The sequence below is a fragment of the Barbus barbus genome (assembly GCF_936440315.1).
Source record: "Barbus barbus genome assembly, chromosome: 2".
In the NCBI taxonomy this organism is placed as follows: domain Eukaryota; kingdom Metazoa; phylum Chordata; class Actinopteri; order Cypriniformes; family Cyprinidae; genus Barbus; species Barbus barbus.
In genome coordinates this window covers 14,640,354-14,654,490 of record NC_136730.1, presented here as the reverse complement: position 1 = coordinate 14,654,490, position 14,137 = coordinate 14,640,354, and the positions used below count along the sequence as shown (strand labels likewise).

General features: G+C 37.5%; 1 protein-coding gene across 1 annotated transcript in view; it reads right to left on the bottom strand.

Annotated features, from left to right (window-relative positions):
- The window catches only part of shroom4 (shroom family member 4), a 48,767-nt gene extending 40,025 nt beyond the window's left edge, over positions 1 to 8,742 (bottom strand). The window contains exon 1 of the mRNA XM_079445265.1: positions 8,478 to 8,742. Coding sequence (XP_079301391.1) covers positions 8,478 to 8,678 — 201 coding nt within the window. The 5' untranslated portion in view covers positions 8,679 to 8,742. The remainder of the gene's footprint in view (positions 1 to 8,477) is intronic.
- Between the last annotated feature and the right edge of the window lie 5,395 nt (positions 8,743 to 14,137).

Below are 14,137 nucleotides of genomic sequence, written 5' to 3'. Positions count from 1 at the left end.
CACTTTGAGAAGTCCTCCAAACAAAATCATGCAAACAATAAAGCAGAAACTTCCTATAATCACAGGGGCCGACTACCTGCACAGAAAGCTCTGAGATTATATTACCAGGCGCATGAGCACACATATCAAAGCCCAATCAGACCACATTAACTAGCATTCATATTGGAAACCCAACATTCATCCAGAGTCAGTGTTAACACAAAACTAATCACATAGATGACACTCTGATCAACAACCAGCCTTTATTGCTGAGTTACTTGATCACATTCTTAACACGGTACAGTTTACTTGACTCACTTAAATACCCATTCTTTAGACGATCAGGACAACATATATCACCACTGGTGGACATTTCCACAAACATCCCAAAGTGATCAATCATGCTTTAGACGCGCACTGGGAAAACCTCCACCTTTTGATGCACGTCCAGAAACAGCAGTGTGTGTGCTCTCATAACAAGGTCTCTCTCCTCGAGAGGTGAGAAGCCACTTTTGAAGTGCAGCCAAGAAGAAGCCTCCTGACGGGCAGATATTGTCTTTGTTTTAGCAAAGTTCAACAAGAGGCAAATTAAAGGAACATCAAACCACTTCCCAGCGCACATGGCTATAAATTACTTTGGTGAGCTGGGTTGTTATTGGAGCAACGGACGTGTACGCTAATACAGGTACGATCTGAAATCCGAATATACACAAGTCTGGAAGTTTGACATGCTTGACATCACTCCACTCCATCGCTCTCCATTATGGTCTCAATTGCAAATATTGAGCATTTAGCAGGCCTAGTTTCCGAAAAAGACAATGGTGGATGTCAGAAAGTCAGCAACCTTTGGAGCGAAGTTAACTTGGATTGATCCATCACTGTCACAGCAGACATGGTGAGAGGAGGAGCATCATGATGGCTCAATTTAAGATCCGTCATCCCTCAGCTTCCTGCTATTTATGAATAGGGCCATAGTGAGTCTTTTGAGGTCATAATGTGTGTGAAGTGACCTTGTCCCCTCAGCTAACCTCTTCCACACACACGGATCCCCCTCCCCCAGACTCACCTCCCTGGGAGCAACGAGGCCTTTGGAGTGGTTTTGACGGCTGGTTGAGCCCAAATGTTGGATATGAGGTTGGCCGACAAGCTTTTGGTGGAAGCTTTCATGTGGTCAGGTCTCCTGCAGAACACAGATGAAGTTTGAAAACTGACTCCTTGATTATCATTTACCATGTGTCTTCACAGAAGATTCAGAAGACCACAAACTTCCATTTCATCAGGCTGAGGTTAAATGGTAAGTTTGTAATTACACCAAATTAGCAAAGACATAATCATCTCCATGCAGGCCGGCGATCAGTTACAATTTTGCAGTCCAATCTCAAAAATCTTATGATTAGCAATAGGTTTGAGTGGGAAAATATTGTGTCAAAGAATGGAATTTTTAGGGATGCACTGATATTGAAATTTAGGTAAGCTGATAACTGTCTTCATATTAGGGTCGATAACCAATAAACGGCAATATTAAAATTATATACAACAAAATTAAAATGAATTACAATAAACAACCATTCTAATGTTTAAAGTAAATTTAGGCATCAAACAGTATTAAAAATGTATATTCACATTTAGATTTATTAAAGAATACATTTTAATAGTGTTATAATATGCTTAGACAAACTTTGAGTGATCATTAGATGACAGATAATTGAATAAATTAAATAGGGTAAAAATAAGCAAATATCAGCTGATATTCAACATCAGCGAAACCTTTAAATTAAAAAAAAGTCTGATAACCTTCCACATCAAATAAAAAAAAGTAGAGTTTAAATAACATTTCAGTAGGGCTGGGTATCGAGTTCGATACTTTTTAGGCACCGACCGAATTGCCTCGATACTACAGAGTATCGAAAAACGTCTTGTCGTTCGGTACCAAATTTCGATACCTAAGGAGTTAATCTGATCACCGTCAGTGAGCCAATAATCCTGCAGCACTAGGTGTGTTTGACTAGAAGCAGCGTGGCGCTGATTGATCAGTGTTTGACATCCGCGAGAGCGTTTCGAAAGCACACGGAGCAGTCCGCTCTTTAAATCGCGCGGTTTGTTTATTATTAGTGGTGGAAATTTTGATTCTTTCCAGAGACTCGTTCATTTTTCGTTCGTTCACCAAAATGATTCGTTCAGATTCGTTCACTAATTCGTTCAGTGACCATTTTTCCATATTACACAAATACGTCAGCATGTGCGGCAAAATGTGTTGTTCAACTAACGTATTTACTTGTTACAAAATAAAAACCGATTTGGCTTCATTAAAAAGTGTGCCCTTCTCATTAAATGAATAAAATAAGTCTAAATAAGTGATCAAAGTCATTACTCTTTTTATCTTTTAAATTACACTCTTTTCGGATGACCAATGCACAAGTGTTTGCATACTAGGCTAGTTAACATTTAATTGTTTAGGCAGAGATTTACACGTTCAAATCTGAGATTATGTTAAACGAGGAGTTATTCTGTATGTAAAATATGAATATAAACAAGCGTGCACAGTACGGATACCTGTGCTTTGCATCCGCTTTCTGCTGATTGATGAACTAGATTGACAGAATGGCCGACCTACCCGGTCAACGAACTGGGTATAGCTACCAGTTCGTTCAATTCGTTCACGAACAGGAGATCTCTCTCTCGTTCAGACTCAAAACAGAGCCATCTCGGTCAATGATGCTATTATATTCGTTCGTTCGATCCAACCAATTACATGCCCCTTCTAAACCCGAGCTGAAATGCTATTTGCTGACGTGAGTCACGTGACGCAAATGAGATGGGATGACGTGACGCAAATAATCAATACTGCCATATTTTTTTTATGTTTCACAGTTTTTAAACAAACAAAAGTGCATGACATGACTAACATAATGAAATATTTTTTTATTTAAAAGTATGTAACTGTTCAAACATAAAACAACAATAATATAAATAAATAAAACAATGATAAATAAAAAAATAAAAAAAATAAATAAAACAATAATATAAAAAAATAAAACAAAGAACCAGTTGTTCGAACGACGAACGTAATAATGAGACGAGATGTATGTAACAGTTCATTTGACTCTTTCAAACTCAAAGCAACTCAATGAAGGGCGTATTCGTTCACTAGATTCAACAAATCACATGCTCCGTCCTCGTATCATACTCGAAGGCTATTGGCTCGAGGTTTAGTCATTCTTTGACAGAGGAAACGGTCCAGAGCTACGCATGCGCGCAATAGCGGCGCGATGCGGTGGAGGGAGGAATTTCAGTGAACGAGAAATATGAGTCAATGGATTACGTGAACGAGAATGATTCGTTCACCTAAAAGATTCGTTCAAAAAGAACGATTCGTTCACGAACGTAACATCACTATTTATTATACACAGACTGAAGCGTGCGTGACGCTCGCGGTCATTTCAGCATCTGCCGCCTCTCTAAATGAGGACATAAACACATGAACAACATCTCCAGACCTGCTCTGAGAGTCACTTCATGAGCATTTTACCGTTTGGTTTGAGTAAAACTAGCGTCATATCATATACACACAGAACTGTAAAGGTATTCCAGACAACCCGTCAAAATAAAAGTTCGGTTTAACTTGGAAGACACTGCGGCAGAAATATATTAATATTGTTCAGCAGACAGCACTGTTAATACTAGGTTACTATTAAAATTATATATATATATTTTTTTTTAGTAATGATCACACAACAGTTATTCCATGTTTTAATTTTAATAGTAACCCCCCTTTGTTTGCCAAAATAAATAAACTTTGATTTTCAATAATTTAAAGAGAAATGAAATTAATGTTTTATGTCTTCATTTGAAAACCAGATACAGAACACAGAATTTCTGAGGAAAAATAAAACATTTCATAAGGCTATTTTAAGAATAAATTTAAATAAACTAAGTTGTTTTTATGCATTCAAATAATTAGACATACTACACCAGAATTTAATAACAATAAAACATGTGGTGAAAGAAAATAAAACACCCACTTATGCAAGTGGATGAAAATTTAAAATTTCTTGAAGTCTTTAAAAACCTAGAAATGATAATTCTGTCTGAGCTATGTGTTTTAAAATGAACACACACTAATGTAAACGTAGCCTAACAGATGTGTAAACTGAAAACTATTTGAACTTTATTAAAATTATTTATTTATTGTGTTGGAAATATTTTGTTCCTTTGTGCAGTGGCTCAGGAGATGAGACTTTGAGTCTGTATAAATATCAACAAGCTAAAAACAAAAGTTTTTTGAGATAATGTAATCTTATTAAAAAACTGATTTCATAAAACTGGTATCGAAAAAAGTATCGTTCAGGAACCGGTATCGAACTCAAGGTATCGGTATCGATATCGAAAAGTTTTGAACGATACCCAGCCCTACATTTCAGCATGTGACTATATTTAAATAAATGGGATCAGAATAAAAATAAGAAACTATCAAAATAAAAAGATACAATCAATTATCCCCAAGTAGTAAAACGCAACTAGTCTTCCCTAAAGAAGTTACACAAATGTTTGTTACATTTTTCACAATATTACAACCACCATTTAGTTTTAAATTTACATTTAAAACATACTCAATTATCTGTATTCAACTAAAACTCAAAAGAGTAAAGAATGTTGCAGTTATTAACAATTCCAATATTATCATAGCACGATAAAGATAATGATAACATCACATCGCCAGGTCGGGGTCTACTTCACTACAACCTTTCCTATTCCATTTAACCATCCACTCAGAGAACAAACACACATGCCTCACTGATTAGAAGTCCTGTCACTCCCAGCTCTGTTAAGAGACCATGTGGAAACACTGGTGAGTGTTTGTGGTGGAGGGGCTCAGGCAATAAGACCCCGATATCTCTCCCACCATCAAAGCCTCGCTGCCCAAGGCAAAGGCAGCGGGAGCCAAGCTCACATTCCTGTCACATATCAGATCCTTCCCACACCCATAACCAGCTGTGGACTTCACCACAATCAACACATCGTTCAAAACAAACAGCCTTTTATCAAATAATCGAAGAAACAATTTATTTACTCTATTAAATCCAATTGCAATAACAGTAGAAAAAGGAAGCATTACCTCTTAGGACTGATGAGCTGCACACAGCAGTCCAAAACTGATATGATTTAACTTTGGGAGGCTATCCAGAAACAGAAGTATGCAGTTACTGAGTAACAGAATTGGGAAGTAATCCCACTTTAAGCAAAGAGATCATATTAAACAAAGGGCTGATAAAAATGGAAGTAGAAGTTGAAAATGGCTTCGAATAGAAAGCAACAGTAGGGTTCTGGAAGCAAAAATCCATTTGTTTTCTCCACAGTGCAATGGATTTTTTGCAATAATTGTATAAACAATTCTATAGACCTACCATGACCTTTGAGATGGTTAACAGTTTATGCTTATGCAGATGCAACAATAAGTTAAATAAAATGGTTTTATTTTATACTTGATCAATTTTATATATTTTGCAATTATTTATATTTAGTTTGTTTCAAATTTAAGTACTCAGTGTTTCATGGGATGAGTAGTTCATTCCTCATAAAATAATTTAATATAATTTTTCTCATTTTCAAATCATTTCTGGCTTTGAATCAAAGTTAGTTATGTTGTGATTCAACTCTGAACTGTTTGGTTTAGTGCATGGTTTAAAATTTATGGAGAGGCTAAATGGAAAAAAATAGTTCCGGAACTAAAGCAGTTGTAAAAAACAAGCGGTCAGTGATCCACTGCACTGTGAGTTTAAACTGCCAGCAAACTTAAAACATTAACATTTTGCCCTAGTAAAACATTTCCATCTCTCAGGCCAAAATCTTCTCTCTTTCACCTCAAAACTCCAGCGCCTGACAACAAGTTCCACTGACCGATTAGGAGTGGGAAGAGAGGGATGACTGGAGTGCCATGTGGTCTACATAAACTTCATAGCAGAAAAGAGAAACGCAAGGAAATGCACAATGTTTCCATCTCCACTTTAACAGAAGAACAAAAAAAGAGAGGGAATGTGAGGGAGGGATGATTAACAAAGTGGTAAGGGGGGAAAAAGCAGCAACAATGAGGTTTTTATACATAAATCAGCTTGTTCTTCATGTTCAATCAATGCCAATTTCAATGCAAAAGCCTTTGAGGGTTGTTTTTTGTGTGTGTGTGTGTGAAAATACCATTGTATTTTCTTGCTGCTGGCTGAAGTCAAAATGACCCATCATGGGATTTTAATTTGAACGCATGATGAACACCTGGGGGGTAGTATTGTATCTGGCCTTGGGCACCAGGTCCTTATGTTTGCTGTTTGAGATAAATGTCTACCGAGACCACTAAGAGGTTCAAAATAATGCCCTCAGGGTGCAAAGATGGAAGATAGGATCAGAGAGCAGAACACGCAAACATGCAGGTTGTGCTTTGCTTCCAAATCAGATGGAAAAACTATCAGTGTGAGTGGCAGCGGCTGGAGCCATATGCCCCAGAAGGCTCATGCAAACACAGATAAACAATGAAATCCAACGCCGAGGGAGCCTCTGTATATCATATATATGATGACATCCAAATAAATTCCTCACAAGCGAGTGAAGCAGGTAGACACAGATGCATACAGATACAGGGTTATGCATTGGACCAAGCATGTTTCAGGTTAAGCGGTTAACAAGTCCAGCCAGTGAATACGAGTTTATCAGATTAGCCATGATTCAACCACCAGAAAACCAGGGGTTGACACTTACTGAGAACTAACTAGCCAGCTGCAAAACCTCACTCATCTGGTGCTTCACTTAAATTCAAATTGCTCAATATTACAAAAAAAGTCAAACCCTGCTAAATCTGTTTTAAACAACTCATTTCAGAATGACAGAGACAAACAAGAGTTTTATCTCAGAACCATTAAGGAAATCTTGAATGCATTTTGATCCTGCTGGCAATTCACTGAGAAACAATGACCAAATGACATGTAAATGTCAAAAGCCTGGAAGTGATAAAAGGGACAATATCATTGCTAAATGTTAAAGCACATTAAATTAAACACAGCAGAGCTAAGAAAAGACATTTTACCAACCAGACAGCCAAACCGAACTCAACGCACATTACAAGTTATCAAGATGTTCTGAGCACTAGCATAAACAACTGTAAACTCCTAAGACACACTGAAAAGGCACAAATCAAATTAATTTCTTCCCTCTGTCAGGCAAAAAATACCAGCCTCCCCCTCATGACTGACTGAGGGGGCAGAGTCTGTGAATGTGATCTCTGGGGGTCTTGTCCCCCCAAAACATCTTCATTTAAGAAAAATAAAATCAACACTTTTTGATCAAATGCCATTGGAGAGGAAATGAGGGGTGGAAGAAGAAGAAATAAAACATGATTCCCCTTACCTCCCTGTGAAGAAAAAACACTATAGTTGGAATAGATGGTTGTTAGTGATAGGCGGGTTAAATTAATAAAAATAAAATAAAACAAACATTAATATTTTGAGAAATTAAACTTGCTTTTTTCAGTTATTTGCATTACGATGCATTTAAAGTGTGTATTTTAACTCATTATTACTAATTATATTGTTAAAAAAATTAATTGAATATGAATCATTTCCTATCTGCCTCGAGCTCATACAAGGGTTTTATCTAAATTATCGCACAGTAGTACCACAATCCCAGTTGGTTTTACACACTGAAGATGAAGTTAATGAGTTGATGACACAAAGCAGCAAGCAAGAGTCATGGTGTGCACAGAGGGATCCCTGAGACATCTCTAAAACGGATCATTATTGGTACAGTCTTATTTTCATAATCCCACATCCTTTTCTAACCAAAAAGCAGCTGCAGTTTTAGCACGAACATTAAATGCCAACCTATAACAAAAACAATAATAAACTCAGCTTTTCAATGCAGATGCAATTTTTAGAGAGCAAGATGGGCAATTTAAGTGATGTAAATAATAAAAAACATACAAAATGTATAAATGTATACTTATTTCACACAAAAATCACTGTAAAACACAAATGATTCAAGATAGCTGTCCGTACATTTTGGATATGATGTTAGTAGGAATGACCACTTTGACCAAAACTCATGAAAGTAAATGGCTAATGAATACTTTGTGCAGAAGTCCAGGTCACTTCAGCTATGTCCAGTAAATCCTGTAGAAATTGTCTCTTGAAAACATTGATTATTCATTCACTTCTTTTGTTTTTTAAGGATCTGAAAGTCAATGATTCACAGATCTCATGAGATTGATGATTTGTCATTTGTGAAAATAGCAATTCAGCAAGAGCTTAGTTTGCTGATGTTTATATCCATGTCCATTTCCTCACCACTAAGTTTTTACAAAGTTCCCAAACATCCATGAGGGCACCGTTACAATTCATCCGAGCATAAACAGTACGTTTAAACTTTCAGCACGATGTAATCAAGTGGATATAATCAATAAGACACACACGAGCATATAGTAAGAGTTTCTAGCACTTTGTAAACTCCGGTCTTACTTTAGTAATGATGAGCGGCTCGCCGTGCTCCAGTCCTCCTTTCAGAGTGAATCCCCACGGAGCGCCTCCGTTCAGTTGCACATGAATGTTCTGGAAAGACACCAGCTGCTCAACGGTCTCCATCGTGACTTCTGTGTTTTCAGCTTCGCCCGATCGCCTTGCAATCACGACTTCATCACGACAACCAGAGACTCCGGGCATGAGAGGACAGGCGGTGGGTTGGCCGGTGATGATGGGCTTTCAGTGGACTGTTAGCGGAGGAAGTGCTTGAGAATGAAGAGTGGATTTGAGTGGCAGATGGAACAGCCAATTAGAACAGCGCGTCGCTCTAAACTGACCAATGAAATCGTACCAGGGGCAGGATTTTGATCGACCCCTGCATTGTCCATTGAAAAACTCAAAAATTGGCCGTTATCAACTCGTCATAACTTTCAAACTACAACGGCGATAATTTACATGAAAGCTGGACAGGAAAAAAACTTTACATTTTTACACAGACATCAGCTCAAAGACAATTAAATGCACATTCAACTCTCATTACTCTCCCATTATTTTGGGACTTGAACTCTGATCACTTTTTCTGTTAAATCAGTTATTTGAAAAAAAGATAATTATTTTCTCTTTTTGACAAGTGAGGTGGGAAAAAACTAAACTGGTGCAGTAGAAAAACATGAATGTGTATATTAAGCTTGTATATGTTTTAAATTAACAACCTAAATAGAGGGTAATTACAGTATAAAGTGTAAGCCCTTTTAGACAAAAAAAAAACCGCAAATGTGACATAGTCAAGAATATGTAGGCTAAACAATTTTTTTGAAAGTCACCAAAAAGTTTATTAAATCTTAGACGTGAACAACAGTAGACGTAAGAGTAGAAAAGGCCACTTGGGGGAGCTGTTGTTTCATGTGTTGTAGAAGTGTGTGATACTGTGACTTGTCAAACTGTATTTACCATTTAGTAAAAGCTCAGCCTGCAGCCAGCAGCATATGTGATCAAAGCTTCAGGATGAGCACTTACCTTTCTGTACTAATCATTTCCACATTGATGAGCAGCTATTTCCTTATCCATTCAGCTATGTGATTAACAGAAGTCCAGTGATGTCCAATTTGTCATGTTGTTAGGACATCTGCATTCAGCTATTAAGCTGGAAACTAAATGATCAGAGACTGCAAAAGCTGGTCTAAATCAATTACCTGTCAAACATATGAGTGTGGAGAGAGTATTTATAGTAACACACACTACGCTTGATCAGCCAATTATCTGAGTGTGACTGAAGAGTCATAAAAATCCTAATATTAAACTAAAAATATGCAACTATGATGCACTGTACAATTCACAGAACATTAAAAAAGTTTTCTATTTCAGATGAATACATTCAATAGCTATACATACATAGATACATAGAGAGAGAGAGAGAGAGAGAGAGAGAGAGAGCTGTAAAATTTACTTTTTCAAAGTTGTAAATAAAGATTATTGGAGTACATTTTACAAGCAAATACTATTTAAGGCTTTACGCTTCAAAATTATTTTTTTCAGATTGGTTTTAAAAGAAGGGGGAAATACAAAGGCAATAACATGACATTATAAAGATGCTAATAAAAAATTTCAGGTCAGACCCTATAAAGCACAGGCCCAAATGGAGCAACCTTTGTGACATTGGCATTATGAGGTGCTTCAGTTTACAGCAAAAAGCTTTTCTCAATATGCTCTCCATCGTCATTTTAGCAGTGGTACAATCCCACAGAACAGGCAGGGTACCTAAATGATTACTCAATCAATTACTAAATGAAAAAGGTATAGTCCCCTATAAGTAAGTAAGCAGTCATTTGCCAGGCACTTTAATCCAGAGTGACTTTCAGTATATTTATTACAGGAAAAATCCCCCTGGAGTGGCCTGGGGTTAAATGCCTTCCTCAAAGGCACAGTGGTGATAGCTCATGGCTCTCTTTCTTTGTGCGGATGAAGCCAGCAACTTTCCAATTACAGCAATAAGACATTACAATTAAGAACCATAACATGTTCTCTTATTATCCTTCTTGTCTTTATCAGTCTCTTAGCATTCTGCATTCTAATCAACATAAGCGTGCTCACTTTAACGCATCTCTCATACACATGAATGAACAGCCATATGAGCCAGTTGAATGCACATGCAAGCACAAGCGCCCTTACGTCGATGAATACACTTGAGCACACATGTAGTGTACTTTTATGCATGACAGCACCCACACATCAGCTCAGCTGTATTACGTTCATCTAAATGCTGCTCATTTTAACACTGATGTCTCAGAATTAGTTGGCGTAAGAAAAATATATGTGTCTATATTTATATAGACAGTGTTTTGGTGCACCATCACTCTATCTTTTCATTCTCTTTCCTTTCACTGTCACCTTATAAGGTCTGATTTACTCCAGTGACCCTTTTTTTGTTTCTTGGGCATTTACTGTAAAAGAGCAATGGGGTCAAAATCTGCCTGTCACAATGGCAATAAACCTCTCCATTCATGCAAGCAGCTTGTCATCTCCATAGTAATGATCTGACCCTGACAGATTACTGTGCCTTAAATTCACACTTGCACAGGCAGTTACACGGCCACATACTTCTAATATGCTGAGCCAGGGGAAATTTCTCTGCATCGCTCTTATCTCTGCTCACACACGTTCCTATCGCTTACTGGCAATATTTTTCCCCCATTTTCTATGGGTGACATGATTTTAATTCAATACATTTTGTTGGTTGAAACTCAATTTGTTGTACGACATGCTGTTTTATAAATCAACGATAAGGACAGTGGATGAGCTTAACAAATAGTGCAGTCTGTTTGAATGGGGTTTGTTTAAGACACTCAGTGGCATAAAATACAGATAGTCACACTAGTATGCAGCAAATTGTACTCATAACATATCTATATGCTTAAATCAACATACAAATATCAAATACACTCACCTAAAGGATTATTAGGAACACCATACTAATACTGTGTTTGACCCCCTTTCGCCTTCAGAACTGCCTTAATTCTACATGGCATTGATTCAACAAGGTGCTGAAAGCATTCTTTAGAAATGTTGGTCCATATTGATAGGATAGCATCTTGCAGTTGATGGAGATTTGTGGGATGCACATCCAGGGCACGAAGCTCCCATTCCACCACATCCCAAAGATGCTCTATTGGGTTGAGATCTGGTGACTGTGGGGGCCATTTTAGTACAGTGAACTCATTGTCATGTTCAAGAAACCAATTTGAAATGATTCGAGCTTTGTGACATGGTGCATTATCCTGCTGGAAGTAGCCATCAGAGGATGGGTACATGGTGGTCATAAAGGGATGGACATGGTCAGAAACAATGCTCAGGTAGGCCGTGGCATTTAAACGATGCCCAATTGGCACTAAGGGACCTAAAGTGTGCCAAGAAAGCATCCCCCACACCATTACACCACCACCACCAGCCTGCACAGTGGTAACAAGGCATGATGGATCCATGTTCTCATTCTGTTTACGCCAAATTCTGACTCTACCATCTGAATGTCTCAACAGAAATCGAGACTCATCAGACCAGGCAACATTTTTCCAGTCTTCAACCATCCAATTTTGGTGAGCTCGTGCAAATTGTAGCCTCTTTTTCCTATTTGTAGTGGAGATGAGTGGTACCCGGTGGGGTCTTCTGCTGTTGTAGCCCATCCGCCTCAAGGTTGTGTGTGTTGTGGCTTCACAAATGCTTTGCTGCATACCTTGGTTGTAACGAGTGGTTATTTCAGTCAAAGTTTCTCTTCTATCAGCTTGAATCAGTCGGCCCATTGTCCTCTGACCTCTAGCATCAACAAGGCATTTTCGCCCACAGGACTGCCGCATACTGGATGTTTTTCCCTTTTCACACCATTCTTTGTAAACCCTAGAAATGGTTGTGTGTGAAAATCCCAGTACATTTACATTTACATTTATACATTTAGCAGACGCTTTTATCCAAAGCGACTTACATTGCATTCAAGTTACAGTTTTTACATTTTATCAGCTCTTGCTTTCCCTGGGAATCGAACCTTGGCGTTGCTAGAGCCATGCTCTACTATTTGAGCTACAGGATTAGCAGATTGTGAAATACTCAGACCGGCCCGTCTGGCACCAACAACCATGCCACGCTCAAAATTGACATTCAGTTTGGAGTTCAGGAGATTGTCTTGACCAGGACCACACCCCTAAATGCATTGAAGCAACTGCCATGTGATTGGTTGATTAGATAATTGCATTAATGAGAAATTGAACAGGTGTTCCTAATAATCCTTTAGGTGAGTGTATATAAGCATATCTATTCAAAAGTTTGAGGTCAGTAAGGTTTATATATATATATACATACATACATACATACATACATACATACATACATACATACATACATACACACACATATATATATATATATATATATATATATATATATATTTAAATTTTTTTATTTATTTTTTTTGAAAGAAGTTTTAAAATGTTGGTTCCCTTTGACTTCCACAGCATGGAAAAAAAATACATTGGAAGTCAATGGAGACCACAAACGGATTGGTTACACATTCTTCAAAATATCTTCCTTTGTGCTCAGCAGAAGAAAGAAATTCACACAGGTTTGAAACAACCTTAGGGTGAGTAAATGATGACATTTTAATTTTATGGGTGAACTGTCTTCTTAATGTCTTAAAGAAATGGCACTGACCCCAAACTTTTGAACATTAGTGTATATAACAGCATGTTATTTATGGATATGATGATTAGAATATGTAGATAAAGGACAAATGCAGTCTGTATGCATAATATAGTCACAATCAACAGCATAACAGATTACAATATTATCAAAGACTTCAAGGACTCACATAATACACAGAACACAAAAAAACACGGTTAAAGAACCTGTTTGTCTGGTTGTCTTCGTAAGATTGTGGCCTTATGAAAAATATGCATTTTGCTTCCAGTTCTGTGTGTGTGTGTGCGTGTTTGTCTCTGTGTGTGTGTGTGTGTGTGTGTGTGCGTGTTTATGTGGTTTATGAGGACACAAATTTGTATAATGACATGGGTATGACAGAGGTATTACAATATGAAGGTGGTTTATGAGGACACTGCCTATGTCCCCGTAATTTAAAAGGCTTAAAAAACATACTAAATGGTGTTTTTTTGAAAATCTAAAACTGCACAAAGTCTCCTGTGAGGGCTAAGTTTAGGTGTAGGGTTGGTGTAGGGCAATAGCACACACAATTTGTTCAGTATAAAAGCCATAACGCCTATGGAAAGTCCCCATCAACCACAAAAACCAACGTGTGTGTGTGTGTGTGTGTGTGTGTGAGCTATGTTAAAAATGCAAATTCAAAAGAGCAAATTTGTATGCATTAGAAAGCCAATAGATGAGATCAGTCAACGATGTCATTGTCATTTCTCACTATAGTCTCTACAGAGAGAGAGAGAGAGAGAGAGAGAGAATATATTTATAACATGTTCTCTGTATTCATAATTTCTTGGGGGTTACATGTATGGAGAGAGAGAGAGAGAGAGAAATGCAGAAGTAACATGTCAGAACAAGGTCGATAGAAAAACATTTACTTTAATTTCAGCATCTCAATTTAGCATTCACATGAACTCCCAAATACAAAGTGTCTCCTACTGAAAGTCACGCCCCCTCCCGTCACA